Below are 16938 nucleotides of genomic sequence, written 5' to 3' on the forward strand. Positions count from 1 at the left end.
TAAATTTTGATTAATGTACTTACTTTTTGTTGGTGACACATCATTTAATTTTCAAATTTAGTTTAAAATTTTAATTTCTATAGCATTACCCATTATATTAATATATAATCTTGAATTAATTACAAACTTCTCCCTAATTCTAGTGGTTTTTCCATTTTTGTTCTCAAACATTTTTTTTGTCCTAGGTAAGTTAAAGATGTGTTAAATAAATGCAGATGATGTTTTACTGTAGTGGCAGAAAACTATAATATTTATGCACCATGATGCAAGTTTAATCTCCACTTATTCTCATTTCCCATAACATTGAACAATTTAATTTATAATGTTATTATTTGTAAAAAAAAATTAAAAAAAAAACTTCGTTAAATAAAAACAACAATGACTTCATTTACAAAATTAACAGACCACAATATCAACTATGTTAGCTTGAAAACTTTTTGCATCGATACCAAGTCAAGTTGATATAAGATTTTTTGTTAGCAAATGTAACACTGAACGACTACTTGCAATAAAAGACAATAACTAAAACGTATTATTCGGTTATTCTACTAAAATATTTTTTAGGGTAAAAAATTTCTTCATTCAGTTTTAATGGCGATTTTGAAAATCCAAATTAAATTGACAATTTGGGCTGGTACTTTCATTCATTTTTTTTATCACAAATGCTGCATACTCCTAAATTGTTAATAAACACACCTTAAATAATAAAGGACAACTTGGAGACAAAAATAAATAAAGTTGAAGGACGAAAGTGAAAAAGCTCCAAGAGTTAGGGCAGTGCTGATAAACAATATACCACCTTATATTTTCCATTAAAAGATATAAATTTGATGTTATGCCTAGAATTATGGCTAGAGGATCCTAGAGATTTTTCAATCACATTGATTTATCGTACATTATGTGATAAAAAATTATTATAAATTTTTTTATTTAAAATTGAATATAAACAGTACTTAGCAAAAATTAATCGCACAATATATAATGAACGAATATAATTAAAAGATTTCTAAAATTGTCACAAAGAGGATCTCTCGAATTATGGGATTAGTTACAATATTTAAAAATAATTTATATACTTAATTTGTTTTTGTTTTTTGGAAAAATTAAGCGCCGTCAGCAACGGCAAATGCTTACCGCGCTGCGATGACGCCTCTGTTTGGCCCCGCAGAGCTTAATCTGACATGACATTTGTACGGACAGTCTGCAAATGTGACTAAGCTGATAGACCAAACAGCTGATTGGTCTTTTGGACCACTCCCATCTCGACAACGCATTCCCCAAAACCACCATATTTATCTCTTTCTCTTTTTTTTTCCATATTCATATTCTAACAGATTAAATGCTAGCAAATCATGAATGAACACGTGTTAAAAATTTATTTATTTAATCATAAATTGAACATGTATCTATTCGTGATTTGTTGATAGCAGTAGAAGCTGCAGCTGATTTTTTCAGCAGCCGAGCTCTGTCCTTTATACTCAGTGCCTTTGCTTCCACAAAACAATTAAAACCAAGGCACTCCCAATACAAAAATAGAAAGATACTACAAAAAAGAAAAAAAAAAAAAAACCATCTGTCTTCCTCATCCTGCTTTTTGCTTTTCCTCATCATCCAGCTCGCTTTCCTTTCTTGTATCAACCAAATTAGGGTTTTCTCTCAAATTTGGTATATTTTCCATCTCTTGGGGTTTCTAAGCACTAAAAAAGAAAGTGCTGTTTCTGGCGCTTCTCCCCTTTCTAGTTTTAGCAACACATAAGAAAAGAAGAAGAAATGGGAAGAGGTAAGGTGCAGATGAAGCGGATCGAGAACAAGATAAGCAGGCAAGTAACGTTTTCAAAGAGAAGGAGTGGATTGCTCAAAAAAGCTCATGAGATCTCTGTTCTGTGTGATGCTGAGGTGGCAGTTATTGTCTTCTCCACCGTAGGGAAGCTCTTTGAGTATTCTACTGATTTCAGGTCTGAACGTTACTCAAGCTTATTGAGCATATATTTTATCTGGGTATATACATCTCTTTTCTTATTCTTGTTTGTTGTTAGTATTTTTTGCTTGTGTTTCGCCAGTCATCTTAAACATAAAATAAACTTAAACTTAATTAAACAACTTATACACTTAAGCTCCATCTCTCCCTCTACTTTTTTCTGGATCTGCCCTTTTTATCGATTTTTTTGTACCATATTTAAAAGGTCGACATATTTACATGACAAAGATATACACAAAATATAAGTACTTCAGTTTTTTTATTGTCAGAAGAAGTACATGGCCCTTGTTCATTTCACCATTCGCAGACGTGACAAGGGACTACTTACTGGTCAAATCATGAGAGTGAATTAGTTAATTAAATTTTAAATGCTAATTTTATATAAATATCTATATTGGTAATGTTCTTTCATAATCTCGTTAGATTAAATGAATTCAAGAGATTAATAGATGAAAATTAATAAAGTTGTGTGAGAGATAAAAATGAGTGCAAATATCATTATCCTATCCATATACTTAAAAAAGGAATAATTAATTTCTGTAATCCACTTGCGTAATGTCTGAGATAAGGGTTATTGTCTCATATAAAACCAAACTAAGACGCAGTACCATGGGGGTTGCTCTTACTTGTACTTTTAAAATTAGCAATTAATTTTTAAAATAATTTGTTCACAGGTGTTGGACCCGGGTGAGGGTTATTGAGCAATGAGTCATGATGGGCTTGGTGTTTTCCTAGGTTTTGTTACCTAGGATATATGTTTGAGCATCCTGTAAATGTAGCATATCCAATATGATTCTGGTTGCGCACCTAGGACTTAGGAGAAAGCACTCCTCCAATCATCCAGTAAGTTCTGGAACAGTTGCATAAGAAAAAGAGGGAAACGTATGTTGGTTCGTTACCAAATATAATATTTCAAAGATTGGTGAATTGTCCTAGTGATTAGAGTTTTCATGTCCAGTTTATTATGTTTCGAAGTAAAACTTTCTTTTTTTTTTTAGTACATATAGTGTAGAAATATTGATCATTTTTAATTAAAAAATTACGATTCTCAAAAGGATTTTTCATTTTGGTGTGATTAACCATTTAGACAAGACAACAAGAATTAGGGACATCTGTAGCTAACAGGAATCCAAGTATTACTTTATATTGATGGTTAGCTAGGTCAATTTCCTAAACTTGTGTCTGTTTTAAATCATACACTTACCCAATGGTGGATGAGAACTTACAAAATTTTGGAAAACATTTTAAACTAGTATGAAATTACTTAAGAGATTTCATAAATGAATATTTGCTCACATCTATCACTAAGTTCTCTTTCTTTCACCACTTAATACTATGAGCTAGTGATATTTCTTTTTACTTGTAAGTGAGAGACCTCATGTTCGAATCTTGTAAATGGTAAGTTTGATACCAATTTATTTCTCCACCCCTTATTATAAATATTTTGTTCAACAGTTCTCTCTTTGCAATTTAGATTGAGATAGAAAGTTTTATAAAATGCATGATACCATTGGACATAACAGAATGTAAGTGTGGATATTAGGAAACTTATATCTATGAGATTATGTGAATCTAAGGGCTTGTTCTGTAACATATTCCTTCTATTGGTTTTAGATTTCTCTTATTGTTTAAGACGGAGAGGAGGTATACAAAAGAAAAGAGTGACAAATAATGGTCGGAGGAAGGGGGTAGAAATGTTTGAAGAATACTATATAAAATGAAAACTAATTAAAAACTAAAAACTCACTAATTTTAAGTTTTTGTTTCGTTAATTATCCTTCATTAGTAGCACTCCATTCTCCTCAATTCTTCTTCACCCTTTAGCTAAAAAAGTTACTAAATATAGGTTGTAAGGAAATAAGTTATTCGATTTCACGAGTAATGTATATTGTCATCAAGTATAACTTTTGCAATTTTCCCAAAGAGTAAAATCATGTATGTTGTGTTTGGACGAGTGATGACCAAGTACTAAGGGATTTAAGCTATATTAGCCAGAAAGTACTACAAAATATAAGATATGTAGATTCTGAAGTCTAAAAGCAGTGCATTTGCTGAAATTTGTTAGTACCAAGGGATTTGAAATTACTACTTAAAATGAGTTATTTGAAACTATTGTTTAAGATGAAGGCGTAGACCAGGCGTTTCATGGATAATCCTACCTAAACAAAACCTTGAGGCATGAGGCGAAGCCTCAGGACCTAAATTTTTTAATATATATATATAATTATATTATACAAAATATAATACTTTGTAAAAAAAATCCTTTGTCATGAAGTGCACAAGTCATTAGTAAATTTAACTCAAACATTCAAACAAAGAAAAGAAATCATTCATCCAAATATGGTCCACATAGATCGAAATATAAACAAAAAACAAAAAAAAATGGTAACAAACAGTCTTTTTTCCTCATTAATATCTCACTCATTTACAACAGTAATATGACCCATATACATCCCACACTCACTCTATTTCTCTTGGTACACTCTCCCTCACTCTCACTTTCTCTCCTCTCATTTGTTAATATCCACTCATTTTACAACATTAATATAGTCCACACACACCCCCAACTCACTCTTTCCCTCGGTACTCTCCCTTACTCTCACTTTCCCTCTTGTTTCTTTGTGTCTCTCTCTCGTTAATGTCCACTCATTTACAACATTTAAATGGTCCGTATACATCCCCCACCACTCTTTCCCTCGGTACTCTCCCTAACTCTCACTTTCCCTCTTCGCTGGGTGGTAGCGGTGTTGCTCAGTTGGTAGTATCACTCGAAGAAGAGAAGGGAGAGTTTTAGTGTTTCACAAAGAAGAAAAAGAATGCGAGGTTGCCGAGGACTCGAGTGTCGAATGAAGAAGACTAAGAAGAAGTTTTATTAAAAAAAAAAAAAGCTTATTTTTAGCTATGCCCTCTGGAACTTCATTTTGATCTCACCGTACCCCCTATAACTCAAAAGTCACAACTTTTTTCCCTAAAACTAAAAATTCATTTCATTTTTACTTGAAGAATCTCTCATCTCTGAAACTTATAGGTCGCATTCTGAAACACATGTGGGACCCAAGACTCTATATGACTATGCCACATACAATAAATTTGATTATAAATCTCCATTATGCGTTAACATTCGACAATTAGAGAATATTAAGGTTAAAGAGATTGAAGAGATGAAAAAAATAAAAAAGAAATTGATTAGCCTAGCGCACCCCAATTAAACCCACATAAGAAATTAACATATCTAAGGCTATGTGGAGCGAATTTTGAGTTTTATATAGACAACTTTCAAGTTTTAAGGGCCAAAATGGTGTTAAAATCGAGTTCCAGGGGGCAAAGTGGAGCAACCTATGAGTTTCAGGAAGTAAAGTTGTGACATATAAGTTAGAAGGAGTAAAGTGAGATCAAAATGAAGTTTTAAGGGGCATAGCTAAATATAAGCCTAAAAAAAATTGCCCAAGACGCCCTATGGCGTACCTCGGCCACATCTAGGCAAGTTTTTGCCTACTCCCACTCGGGTGTGTCTGTAACTAATTAGACTAAACTCATTGGTACATGGAAATCACTCATCGAAACACAACATAAATGATTTCACTTGCATGGAACAATGTAATAAGCTAAACGTGTTTACAAGAAAGCATTACTCATAAAATTGAGGTTAATGGCCCGTTCATAAATGCTTCTCTCAAAATCACTTTTACTCATAAACGTGTTTTTTTGTTGGAAATACTTTTCATTAGAAGGACTCTAAAAAAGAACTTGGAAGTAAAGCACCAGCAAAGCATTTAGTGTTTTTAAACACTTAACTTTTTTTAGCAAATTATTGTCCTTTTGGATCCCAACAAGTTGATATATTTTCTATACTTGTATTTACTCGGCCCCCAACCTTACAATTCTAGCTCCTGAGTCCATGGTTTTGCAAACTAAAGAGATATAGCCACTCTTTCGCTTTACTGTCACCAAGATAAAAGGACTCATCAGTTTAACCGTCAAACTAAGTGTGTTAGAATCTATGCCTAATTTCAGTTCAAGCTATCAAGATGTGAGCTGAGTCAACAATTACATTATGCTCTAATATTTTTCTAACCTATATACCTACCTCTCTCCTCCTCATTGGGGACGGTCAAATATATAAGGAGAAATTAAGCAGGGAGGTGTCTATATGACAGATTTTATTTGGTCTACTACACATTATTCTTTAAAGCTTAAAAGTTTGTGCTGAATATATGCCAACAATTATCTTAAATTTTACATTTTAAATGTTTAGTCTCGAAAAATAGTTCATTCTATTGTCCAAAATACCGCTTGTAAATTGTCTTAATTGGAATAGTTCATTCTATTGTCGTTTCCTGTCAAAATATATTATTAGAAGACTCTCAACCTAATGTATACATGCCTTGTGTTTCCTATGCTTATCAAGTTGTAGGGTATGAAACCAAATTGTAAACAACAATTGTATACGTTCATGACTGGCATGGTGAACTCTTCTATTTCCAGTATTAGAAATAACACATACTATTAACGTGCACAGTACTGTAATGTAACGAATGTAATCCCCCTAATGAAGCCTTAGCGATTGCACTAGATTACAACTGAAAACGTTGAACTGGATATGTGGGTTTTCGTAGTGAGTGGTGCTGGCAGAGAAAGAAATATGTAGGCTGCTGCATAGTTGGAGAACTCTGCGAGTCTATCTCGTTTCCAACATATGAAAGGTTGTTCTCCAGAGCAAGTTTATATTGGCCGATTGTTCAAGCTAGGGGCTTCTTTCTTAAATCCCGACGATATGTATCAAAAGCTATATATAACAAAAGTTTGGGCTTTCGTGATCATTCTTGATTTCGCTTTTCAACAATTCATCTACTTTTATGATTCTGATGTATTCTTGGACAACTATGTATGATGTGCGCTTATTTTATATTTATAAGCTTCATTGGCTTGTCATTCTGAAAGATTTCATTTTTGTGAAGCATGATGAGGATTCTGGATCGATACGACCAATATTCCTATGCAGAACGGCAACGCACCGGAGCTGATTCTGAATCACCGGTATTTAATATTCTAGACCTAGTACTAATAATATGTAGTAAAAAATGAAAAGTTGCATCAATTAGGTTTCTTTCTTGTATATATGTTTTTAGACTCGGGAATTGGTTACAAATTGAGGTCATTTTTCTCCTCTCAAGAATTGGTTACAAATTGAGGTCCTTCAATACAATACTGATCCGCAAGAGATTGATTTAGGGTTGTTAACTGATTGCAAAACCTGCCTTTCTAATAAGGTTGGATTAGGTTAAGCCATTAAAGATCCTGCAGAATCCCTAGTTTTCTGGTAATTATATTTTTCATTTTATATGCACCTCATTATTTTTTAGATAGTACCGTACAAAAGTAACTTTGCACGCAAATGTAGCCTTGTTAAAACCTTGTCGGGGATTTGAACCCTGTCAAAGAAATAATGTCAGGAGCCTCCTAAGTCCTAACCAATATTTGTAATACTTACCCATGGAGATGTTCTTGCATTTGAAAATCCTTGTAATAATTTCTGAATCTTAGATTGCGTTGATAAAGCTTGTATGCTTCTTACAGGAAAACTGGCTGGTGGAATACCCCAAGCTTGCGGCAAGGATTGAAGTCTTACAAAGGAAACTAAGGCAAATTATTTAAGCTATTGTTATTTAATTCAGAATTTTATTGAGACAGGAAAACGCTCTTGAGAAAATCTAATCAAATAAATATTGTTCGAGTGAGAGTGATATATAGTAATTCCTAGATGCATGTAGTCTAATATCCTAGTGGATAGGGTGTTGGGTTCCTACACATGCATCCGAAGTTCGAAACTTCCCTCCCCCCTAAACTATTGTAATAGTATCCCTAGCCTTCATAATAGTAATTTAAAAAAAAAAAAAAATATATATATATATATAGCATTGATATATTTATGAAGAAATTGTTATGAGAAAATGTTCGTAAGTTGTATTTAACGTCTATTTCTCTAGGAATTTGGTGGGAGAAGATTTAGACCCCTTGAGCTTGAAAGAGCTTCAAGATTTGGAGCAACAGCTTGATACAGCCCTTAAGCGCATACGAACAAGAAAGGTAATGAAGTTACTTAACTCAATTAATATAAATCTCGAATTAATCATATCTGTCATGGATTATATATAGGTAAGCTACCTTGGCATCTAATTAATATAAATTAATTTATACTTATTCCATGTATAATTCTGACATTTGCAGAACCAAGTCGTGCATGAATCCATTTCAGAGATGGACAAGAAGGTAGAATGTTGTTCCAATATGCATGTGTTTGTACGTGTGCGAGGACATTAACTAATCGTTGTATGTTTCTGGGTTAATTAGCTTAATTGTTACCTTAACTATATATATACCTTCACTCAGGTGGGCTTAGCATCACACTTTAGGTATGTTTAATGGGATTAACATCATATTCAAAGATGAAATGAAACTGGTGTTTATGCATGCGCATATATGCGTGTCTGTATATCTCACATTGTGACTTGTTCCAGCAAAAGGCTCTACGGGAACTAAACAAGTCGCTAGCAGAGAAGGTAATTAAAAATTTAAAGCCGTTCTTATATATATATATATATATATATATATATATATATATGTTTTATTTATGAGAAATATTTTTTCAGAATATTAATAAAATTAAATCTTGGATATAACAACAAATATAATTGATCCAAGGTGAAGGAGAATAAAACGATGCTTGAGGAAGAACATGACCAGGTGCAGGTAGTAGGGCAGCAGCAAACTAACCAAGGCCGCCACAACTCAACCACCCTCATGCTCATGCCACCGCCGCCGCCGCCGCCCCAACCCCCATCAACACCAACACTACCTACTTTTCGAACGACCAGGTACGATCTCTCTCTCTCTCAGCAATGTTTCCAATGATCATATTATTTTAGGACTATATAAAGTACAAGAACCGGAAACACATTAGGGTTGCGTGGAAAAGCTAATTATATGTATGTAGAAAATCATGCAGTGGGGGAGTCCAGGCAAGAGGAGCAGTGGATGACAATGATTCTGATAAAGGCGGAAGACCTCCACCTCGACCGGCTGCTGCTACAAACACACGCATGCCACTGTGGATGCTTTCGTCATTTGAATGAAATATATGCTTCGCCGGAAGACCTCCACCTCGACCGGCGGTAAATTCTAATGCATTCGCCGTTTGAATGAAATATGAGCTTTCGCCATTTGAATAAAATATAAGCTTTGCTATTGTAATTAAAGAATAATATTAAAAACAATGTTTCTTCAAACTTGTAATTAATATTCTAATCGTCTTGAAAGAAATTTTGGGGATCACTTAAGTGATCAATGGCGGATCCAAGAAAAATATTTCAGGGGATCACATGTAAAAGTTTACAAACATCTTTTAGACATATAATAACCTTAAGAAATAAATCATAGTTCCAGCATTCATAACTTATAGAACAAATAATAATACAAGTTACAATAGTCTCCGATACGTTTTCATATTCTGAAAATGTTGCATTATAGCTTCATTGTCAATGAAATAAAACATTGCTCTCAATATAAACCATCATGCTATCACTCAACCATTGATCTTCCATTCAGTTACGCAATAGAATCTTCATAATATTCATAGCAGAAAAAACTCTCTCGACTGAAGCAGTAACAACTGGTGGAACCAAAGCCAATGTAATTAGTAAATACACATGATTATATACTTTATTCCTCCTCTTCTCCACCATTTTTTTTTTTTTTTTTGCAAGGCTACCAATTTCTTTCAATTGAGAAAATTCACTATTTGAATGCATATCAAGTATATAATGCCCAAGTTGATCTTCAAGTTCCAAGAGTTGACAAGTATTCATTCGGATAAAATGAGCAAAACAAATTAGCTTTTTTTCATCAAAAGCCAAGAATGAATCATCCGGGCTCAAACTTGCTAAACAAAGAAGCAACTCTATATTTACCTCATCGAGCAACTATTTAATTTCACAAGTTGCTTATCAACAATAGCAACAAAGAGCTCCATATGATAATGATGGAAGTTTGCGATTCTTTGAGCTCTACGCCATGATCTCCCTCGAGTAACATATCCATCATCCATGTGTTTATTTTTTTGGCCCTTGGTGTTTTTTTTTTAAATTAAACTAAGGGTCCGAAACTATACGTTTTGACAAAGTAATATTTATTTAAAAAAATAATAAGAAGAAGAGCCACTCGTACATTTGGAGGACATGTATGAAGCCAACTTCAATCTTTAAAGAGGCACCACCCAAGTTATATATGGACATTCATCGAAGTTCAGAAGGTCAGCACTCAAGTTATCCTTGGACATTCACTGAAGTTCGGGGGGTCAACTGACCCCTTGCCTCTCAATGCATCCACCTCTGTAAGTGATGAATTATGTAAAGTCCCACGTCGAAAACCTAACAATTATTTCTGACCTGAGCATAACTGCTGTTTGTCTTTTTGCATGATTACTCCAGTTGTAAGTAAACTCGAACTATTTTTTTGGTAAATTAATCTCTAGGACTTTTTGAAATCAAGCAATTAACCCCACTGTTAAATTCGATGAAATTTTGTCTACTTCGTTGTCAAATATTAGCACAACTTGACCCTCAAGAGTGAATCACATGCTAGTATTTGACAGCAAAGTATATGAAATTTCATCAAAATTGACTGGGTTAATTGGCTAATTTCAAATAGATCAGGAGGTTAATTTACCAAAATAATAGTTTAGGAAATCAATTTCAACTGGAGTAAATAGTTTCAGGTTCGAACGACAGTATAGCTTATATTGAGAAGTCATCAGATATGGTCGAGAATCAAGTCTTTCATTTTTATACACATATTGAATAATTACATAAACAAGTCCGACATCTCAATGTGATTGTTTTCAATACAACTGTGTACTTGACTTAATTGTGGTTACAAATGATATTAGTTTGACATATATACATGGGTTTAACCCCTTCATAATCTGATTACAACTTCTTCCATAAAGTGAATAAATTGAAATAATGGATGTCAATTTTAAATCTAATCCAATTGTTTCTTCACATCGAATAACTGCTGGTCTAATCGTCTTCATATTCACAGTCGCCACTCTCATACACATGCTGCCTGCACGAAATAGAAACTCACATTGGTATCCTCAGCAAAGATGCACATAACGAATAAGTGAAAAGAAGCACATCGCAACCAACGGTGCAAAGCTCCGACAGCATTACCAGTTCATGGAATATTATGTGATCAACAAAGAGAACACTCCGAGGAGGAAATGCGCTCCTCTATGAACTAGTGAACTCTTTCAGGGTAGTTCAGTCATCAAAAGGAACTTTGTATATAAAAGAAGCTAAGGCTACATTTCTTTTGTTTGTGATTCATATTTATTTTCTATGAGATTTATCCTAATTTTACCAAGGCGGATAAATGATCATCATGTAATTGTGGAATAAGAGCATGGACGAAGCGCAAATTTGTTCACCTTTTGACCTAGTGAAAAGAAATCCATACCTCAATCTTTCACAAAGCCGTGCTAAAGCATCTGAACCTGTTCTAGACGCAATGTCCTCAATCGTAGAAGCATTCTTTAGATTAACACTATCTGCAAGCCTAAATTCACACAATTCCTTCAAGGTACATGCATCAGTCAACACGGCTGAATGGCCACCACCAGCTGCAAGTTTTCGCACTTCCCCAACGCACCTGTGCGATGCAAACTTCAATCAATGTGCCAATCAAGATAGCCACAAAAAAACCGATCGTGAACAATTTATCTGTACCGTACCAATCAACTGGAGATGGATACCAAGCGTAAGTTAGTTTCTCATTAGATGCTTGACCATAGCTATTGTAGCCCCATCCATGAATTCTTCCATCCCTTGTAGAGATAAGTGTGTGGGAGTGTCCACACGCAATGAGTTGCACACTAGTTGGAATAACCAACGCAGGAATATTCCGGAAAAATGACTGAGATTCATTAGGGTTGCATGAAAATAATCCCGTTTCAGGGCCAAGGCCTAACTGCCCTGCACGACCACCACCCCAAGCATAAAGAGCTCCCTTCTGAGTCACAGCACATGTATGTACGCCACCGCATGCAACATCCTTTACGACTATTCCATCAAGTGCGACCACTCTCCTAGGCAATAACTCTTTCTCCCCAGATTGAAGGGAACAATGCCCAAGTTGACCCATGTTTCCTAGCCCCCAAGTATACCTATGAGGGCCAAATAAAATTATTGTGAGGAAGAATTCCGAGAAGAAACCACAGTTAAACAAACAAATGAATAAACATTGTAGTCAAATTACAATAATAACCGACTCGTTGGGAAGACTACATAACAGATCAAGAGTATACAAGTATAACTGGCATGTAACTTCCTAACACATCAATATCAGATAACCTCTTTATCTAGAACCTTGGTTAGTAAAATAACTGTGACCAAAGCATTTCTCATAAAAAATGGCTGGCCCGTCATAATCCCAGTTCCTTCACGAACAAAGTTCAGAATCAACAAGGGTTCGATATGAATAAAAAATCACAGATTAAAAACAAATATAAATTCCGAGAATGCATAGTCGCATAATGTGTCCAGTATTCTAGCCATCCTGTCTCCTTTTAAATGTGAGATTCCCATACGAAGATTTTCGCAAACCTTCTGAACTAAATGTGCCATGGGGATAACCACAATACTTAAGCTTAGATGTATAACCTAATCTCCATCTAAGAATTCCTCAAATCACTTACACCTCGCCTTTTTCAGATATAGCTGCTGTGTGGTACTCCCCGCATGACACTTGGGTAATCTTCACAAGCTCAGGGGCTTCATCTAGGAACTTCGCATATGCATTTATTATACGAGCCCCCTGTAATCCTTCACATGTAAATCCTCTGCCAAGCTGACCGTATTCATTATATCCTGGTGTATCAACAGGATTAAAATTTGATTAACTAGAGGTGGGAGAAGATGAATTTCAGGTTTCTTTCATTTTCTCTACGGGATATGTCTCTCTAGCAAAATTTCGCAAAAATAACGACATCATCAGAAAATAAGAAATGGAATATGCATTTACCCCAAGCTTGTAGCAAGCCATCCTCTGATAACGCCATCGCATGAACTGCCCCACAAGACACTTGACGAATAATCTGTGAGAAACCTTCTAGTAAGTAGGAGGTATTAAGTTTGATAACCATTCACTCTACCCAAATAAAAGCATTTCACTATATAGTGTTCCTTTTCTGAAGCATTCAATACGACAGGTGTTCCTCTCTATCTTCTTGCAGGTTTTGAAGTTGTGACCTAAGACTAGTTTTCGAACTTTTTTATGCATCGCCTGCAGTGACAGCAAACCCTAGCAATCGTTCATCAACCAACCCGGGTGATGACAATAATCAAGGTTATTAAAATTACCACCCCAACTTTTTCTTAACAGAACCAATTTACCTGATAAAAGAAAATGATTTTATCCAAAAAAATCGTAATTCTGAGACCGAACAATTCCAACCTATAAGGAAAAGCAGAATGAATAGGAAGGGTAGCATACCGTGTTTGGAGTAAAGGCTCCCCAAAACAAACGTGGAAGATTCGATCCCTGTCATGAGAAGTAGGGGTAAAGGTAAACAAATCATTATCTGCCAAAAAGGAATGAAAGCAGGAATGACGCTAAAGAAAATCATAGTAGGACCTGATTCTGCCCCCACACCCAAAGCCTTCTTGTTGAGACGGTTCCATCATTTTCACGAGGTTCTGCAATAGCAGCGGTACAACGTGCTCCACAAGACACAGATTTCACAAACTCTGCCTGTAACTGCCTCACTTTCTTCGGATTTTTTCTTCGCTCCTCCGTTCCATCTCCCAATTGACCAAAGTCATTAGCTCCTGATCAATTGCAAACACAATATACATTTACTCCATTAACTACCACAAACATATGACTTGTCTTCATCATTGTAATCGTCTCCATTATTGTAATCAACCATTTCCAAACCGAGAAATGGCGATTTAAGACGGGAAATCGTTCGTTCCCACAATGCCATTGATTGAACTCATAACTGAAAGATTATCATCACAGAGCCATACAGATGAATCATAACCCGGGTAAAAAAACAACCGTCTGATTTTATCCACAAAAAGTCATCAAATTTACTTTCATTTTTTTTAGAAAGATCAATTTTACTTCATCAACTACCACAAACGAACCATTTATCATTACTCATAAATTGCAATTTGATTAAATTCAAAAATGGAAGAATTGAAATTTATAAAAATTAACACAATAAAATAAAATAAAATAAAATAAAAAAGAAGAAAGAAGATGAAAGCTTAATTACCCCAAGTGAAAAGCGACCCGTCTGAGGTAACAGCGGCGGTGTGCTCGCGGCCGCAAGTAATGTCCAGCCACCGCGAATTAGCCCCCGCCGTACACCCAAAAAGCTCCGGCGAGAGCTGCTTCGGGATCCTCAGCTGCTGCTCCTTCCCGTTCCGACCCGTCTGCCCGGACTGGTTATATCCCCACACGTATATCGCACTCTTGGTCGGAATGTTCACCGGCTGGTTGCGACCCAGAAGCTCATCAATGTCCATTTTCATAAATGTCCTTCACAAATTGAACGACAAAGTTGCAAACTTGCAAGTCAACGAATTTGAAAAAAGTTAACAAATTTGAATCCAATTAAAAGAGAAAGTTGGGAGCTTTACAAAATGGGTGCTCTGTTTGGTTGGATTTTCTCGGCAGCCAAGCAGAGGAGAGAGAGAGAGAGAGAGAGAGAGAGAGAGAGAGGGCGAGTGGTGGAGATACCTGAGGTGAGGAGTCAAAGTGGAAGAGGAAGAAAGAAGGGAGAAACTGAAAAATGGTTGCCGTTAGTCATCTGTGAAATATAAAGAGTTACATGTTGTGTTCCGAGAATCTGGGAGGTGAACGCGGAGTCGGGTCGGGTTCAGTGGTTGAGGCCCGCATGCAGCTGCGTAGAACCAATGAAATTTTCTCACCACAAAAATATATTTCAATAAATTTACACATGTCTAGGTGACAAAATTTAAGATTTCTAAGAAATTTTAAAAGGATTAATTACATTAACATCCTATAAAGTTTATCGAGTTTTCATAAAACCCTCTCATGTATGAGATGTTACACTAACACCCCTTCACGTTTTAATTCGCTTTCACATAACTCCTTCAGTCAACATTCTGCTAATAAATTGACAACTTTACCTTTATAGCTAATTAATTAAATAATAAAAAACATATTAGAAAAAAAATATTAAAAATAAATAAATTCAACATTAAAAAAAAAAATTAAAAACTTAAAAAAATTGAAGGAAAAAGGAGAGAGAACTCTAAATCCTCCCCAGCTCCACGACCCACACTTTTTCCTCCCCTCGTCCCACCATCGCCTTCATCCCTAAACCCTCCCCGGCTCCTTCAGTGCCTTTTCCTCATCTTTTTCCTTCTAAAGATTGGCCAAATCGGACTCGTCGTACTCCTTCTCGGCCTCGGCTGCCTCCAAGGGCTTTGCTATTCCACCTTGCTTGGAAGACATGGCTGCTGTAACATCCCACATCGCCCAGGGGGTGATCCTTAAATGTATATTCTCATCCCTACCTAGCACGAGGCCTTTTGGGAGCTCACTGGCTTCGGGTTCCATGGGAACTCCGAAGTTAAGCGAGTAGCGCGCGAGAGCAATCCCAGGATGGGTGACCCATCGGGAAGTTCTCGTGTGAGTTCCCAGAAACAAAATCGTGAGGGCGTGGTCGGGGCCCAAAGCAGACAATATCGTGCTACGGTGGTGGAGCGGGCCCGGAATGTGGTGGGGGCCCGGGCCGGGATGTGACAGCTGCGATCTAAGGCAAAAGGCTTGCTCGATTGGTAGATGCAGCAGCCCTAGTTTAGAAGTTTTAACTTATTTTTTTATGTTTAATTTATTTATTTTTAATATTTTGTTTTTCTAATATATTTCGTTATTATTTAATTAATTAGTTATAAGGGTAAAGTTGTCAATTTATTAGCAAAATATTGACTGAATGGGTTACATGAAAGTGAATTGAAACATGAGGGTGTGTTAGTGTAATGTCTCATACGTGAGGGGGTTTTGTGAAAATTTGATAAACTTCAGGGGGTGTTAGTGTAATTAATCCAATTTTATAATGATAAAGATATCAATGTTGAAATTTTATTTTCTAGGATTTATGAATTTTCTTGTTTGGTTAATCTAAGAATAATGGAATTTGAATACTTAATTCTTATTTTTAAACTCTTACTCATAGAAACTTAGAAATAACACATATTTACATGAAATTTAAACTTGAGAATTGAAGGTCCCAAATTTCAAATTTTTTCCCATGCAAAAATTATGTATTTCTATGTTTATAAATACAAACAAAGAAATTGATGCATGTCAATTTATAAATTTTGACTTTTAGCAAAATTTCAAGTTTATTTTCTTAATCCAAGCATAGTGTTAGTGAAGGTTATGTATTTTTTATTGCAACTCTAAAAATTTAATTACACTCAAGATTTTTTAAGTTGAGAAATAATACGGACCAATGCACAATGATTTTTTTTATTGCTAATAACAACACACATTTTTTTTTTTGTTAATACTTTGTTTTACTGGTATTCTTCTTTGTTTATGAGTGAGAGATCCTAAATTCGAATTTCAAAATTCACAACTAATCTATTCTCTCCCACTTTAGTCTAAATAAATATGTCTTTGTTTCAATTTTTTTATATAATTTAAGAACTATTCGTCAATTTGTCTCTGACCTTATGAGACACTGCTAATTACTCTCATGAATTTTTATAACTAGACCATTTTTTTTTCTACTATTAGATTTTCAAATTTTAGTCTAACATGTCGTCCCTTCTTGTCATGTGTAGTCCACCTAAGATGAACAATTTACATGACACAAATACATCGTCACATAATATCTCATGCCAATAAGAAAAATGATACTT

At 35.1% G+C, this 16938-nt stretch overlaps 2 protein-coding genes across 6 annotated transcripts; one reads left to right on the forward strand and one right to left on the reverse strand.

The window, feature by feature from the left end:
- The first annotated feature begins 1435 nt into the window (after positions 1-1435).
- On the forward strand, positions 1436-9423 carry LOC137741190 (agamous-like MADS-box protein FUL-L). Of its 5 annotated transcripts, none has more exons than XM_068480999.2 (8): positions 1436-1955; positions 6937-7015; positions 7556-7620; positions 7966-8065; positions 8207-8248; positions 8497-8538; positions 8681-8853; positions 8973-9423. In XM_068480999.2, exons 1-8 carry the CDS (start codon positions 1771-1773, stop codon positions 9109-9111), a joined length of 825 nt encoding a protein of 274 aa, XP_068337100.2. In that variant the 5' UTR covers positions 1436-1770; the 3' UTR covers positions 9112-9423. The 5 variants fall into 5 exon arrangements, with proteins under 5 accessions (XP_068337100.2, XP_088555896.1, XP_088555897.1 ...); XM_088699770.1 differs by having other exon boundaries at positions 8687-8853; positions 8973-9341; XM_088699771.1 differs by having other exon boundaries at positions 8687-8853; positions 8985-9341.
- Positions 9424-10793: 1370 nt separating this feature from the next.
- LOC137740975 (ultraviolet-B receptor UVR8) lies at positions 10794-14834 on the reverse strand. Its single transcript, XM_068480782.2, has 9 exons — positions 14683-14834; positions 14316-14581; positions 13670-13863; positions 13529-13576; positions 13058-13130; positions 12732-12903; positions 11769-12200; positions 11495-11686; positions 10794-11101 (listed from the first exon to the last, which is right to left on the reverse strand). The coding sequence occupies exons 2-9, from the start codon at positions 14572-14574 to the stop codon at positions 11056-11058; spliced, it is 1416 nt and encodes a 471-aa protein (XP_068336883.2). The 5' UTR covers positions 14575-14581; positions 14683-14834; the 3' UTR covers positions 10794-11055.
- Between the last annotated feature and the right edge of the window lie 2104 nt (positions 14835-16938).

The sequence above is a fragment of the Pyrus communis genome, chromosome 9, assembly GCF_041283825.1.
Source record: "Pyrus communis isolate YQ-2024b chromosome 9, ASM4128382v1, whole genome shotgun sequence".
NCBI classification, from domain to species: Eukaryota; Viridiplantae; Streptophyta; class Magnoliopsida; order Rosales; family Rosaceae; genus Pyrus; species Pyrus communis.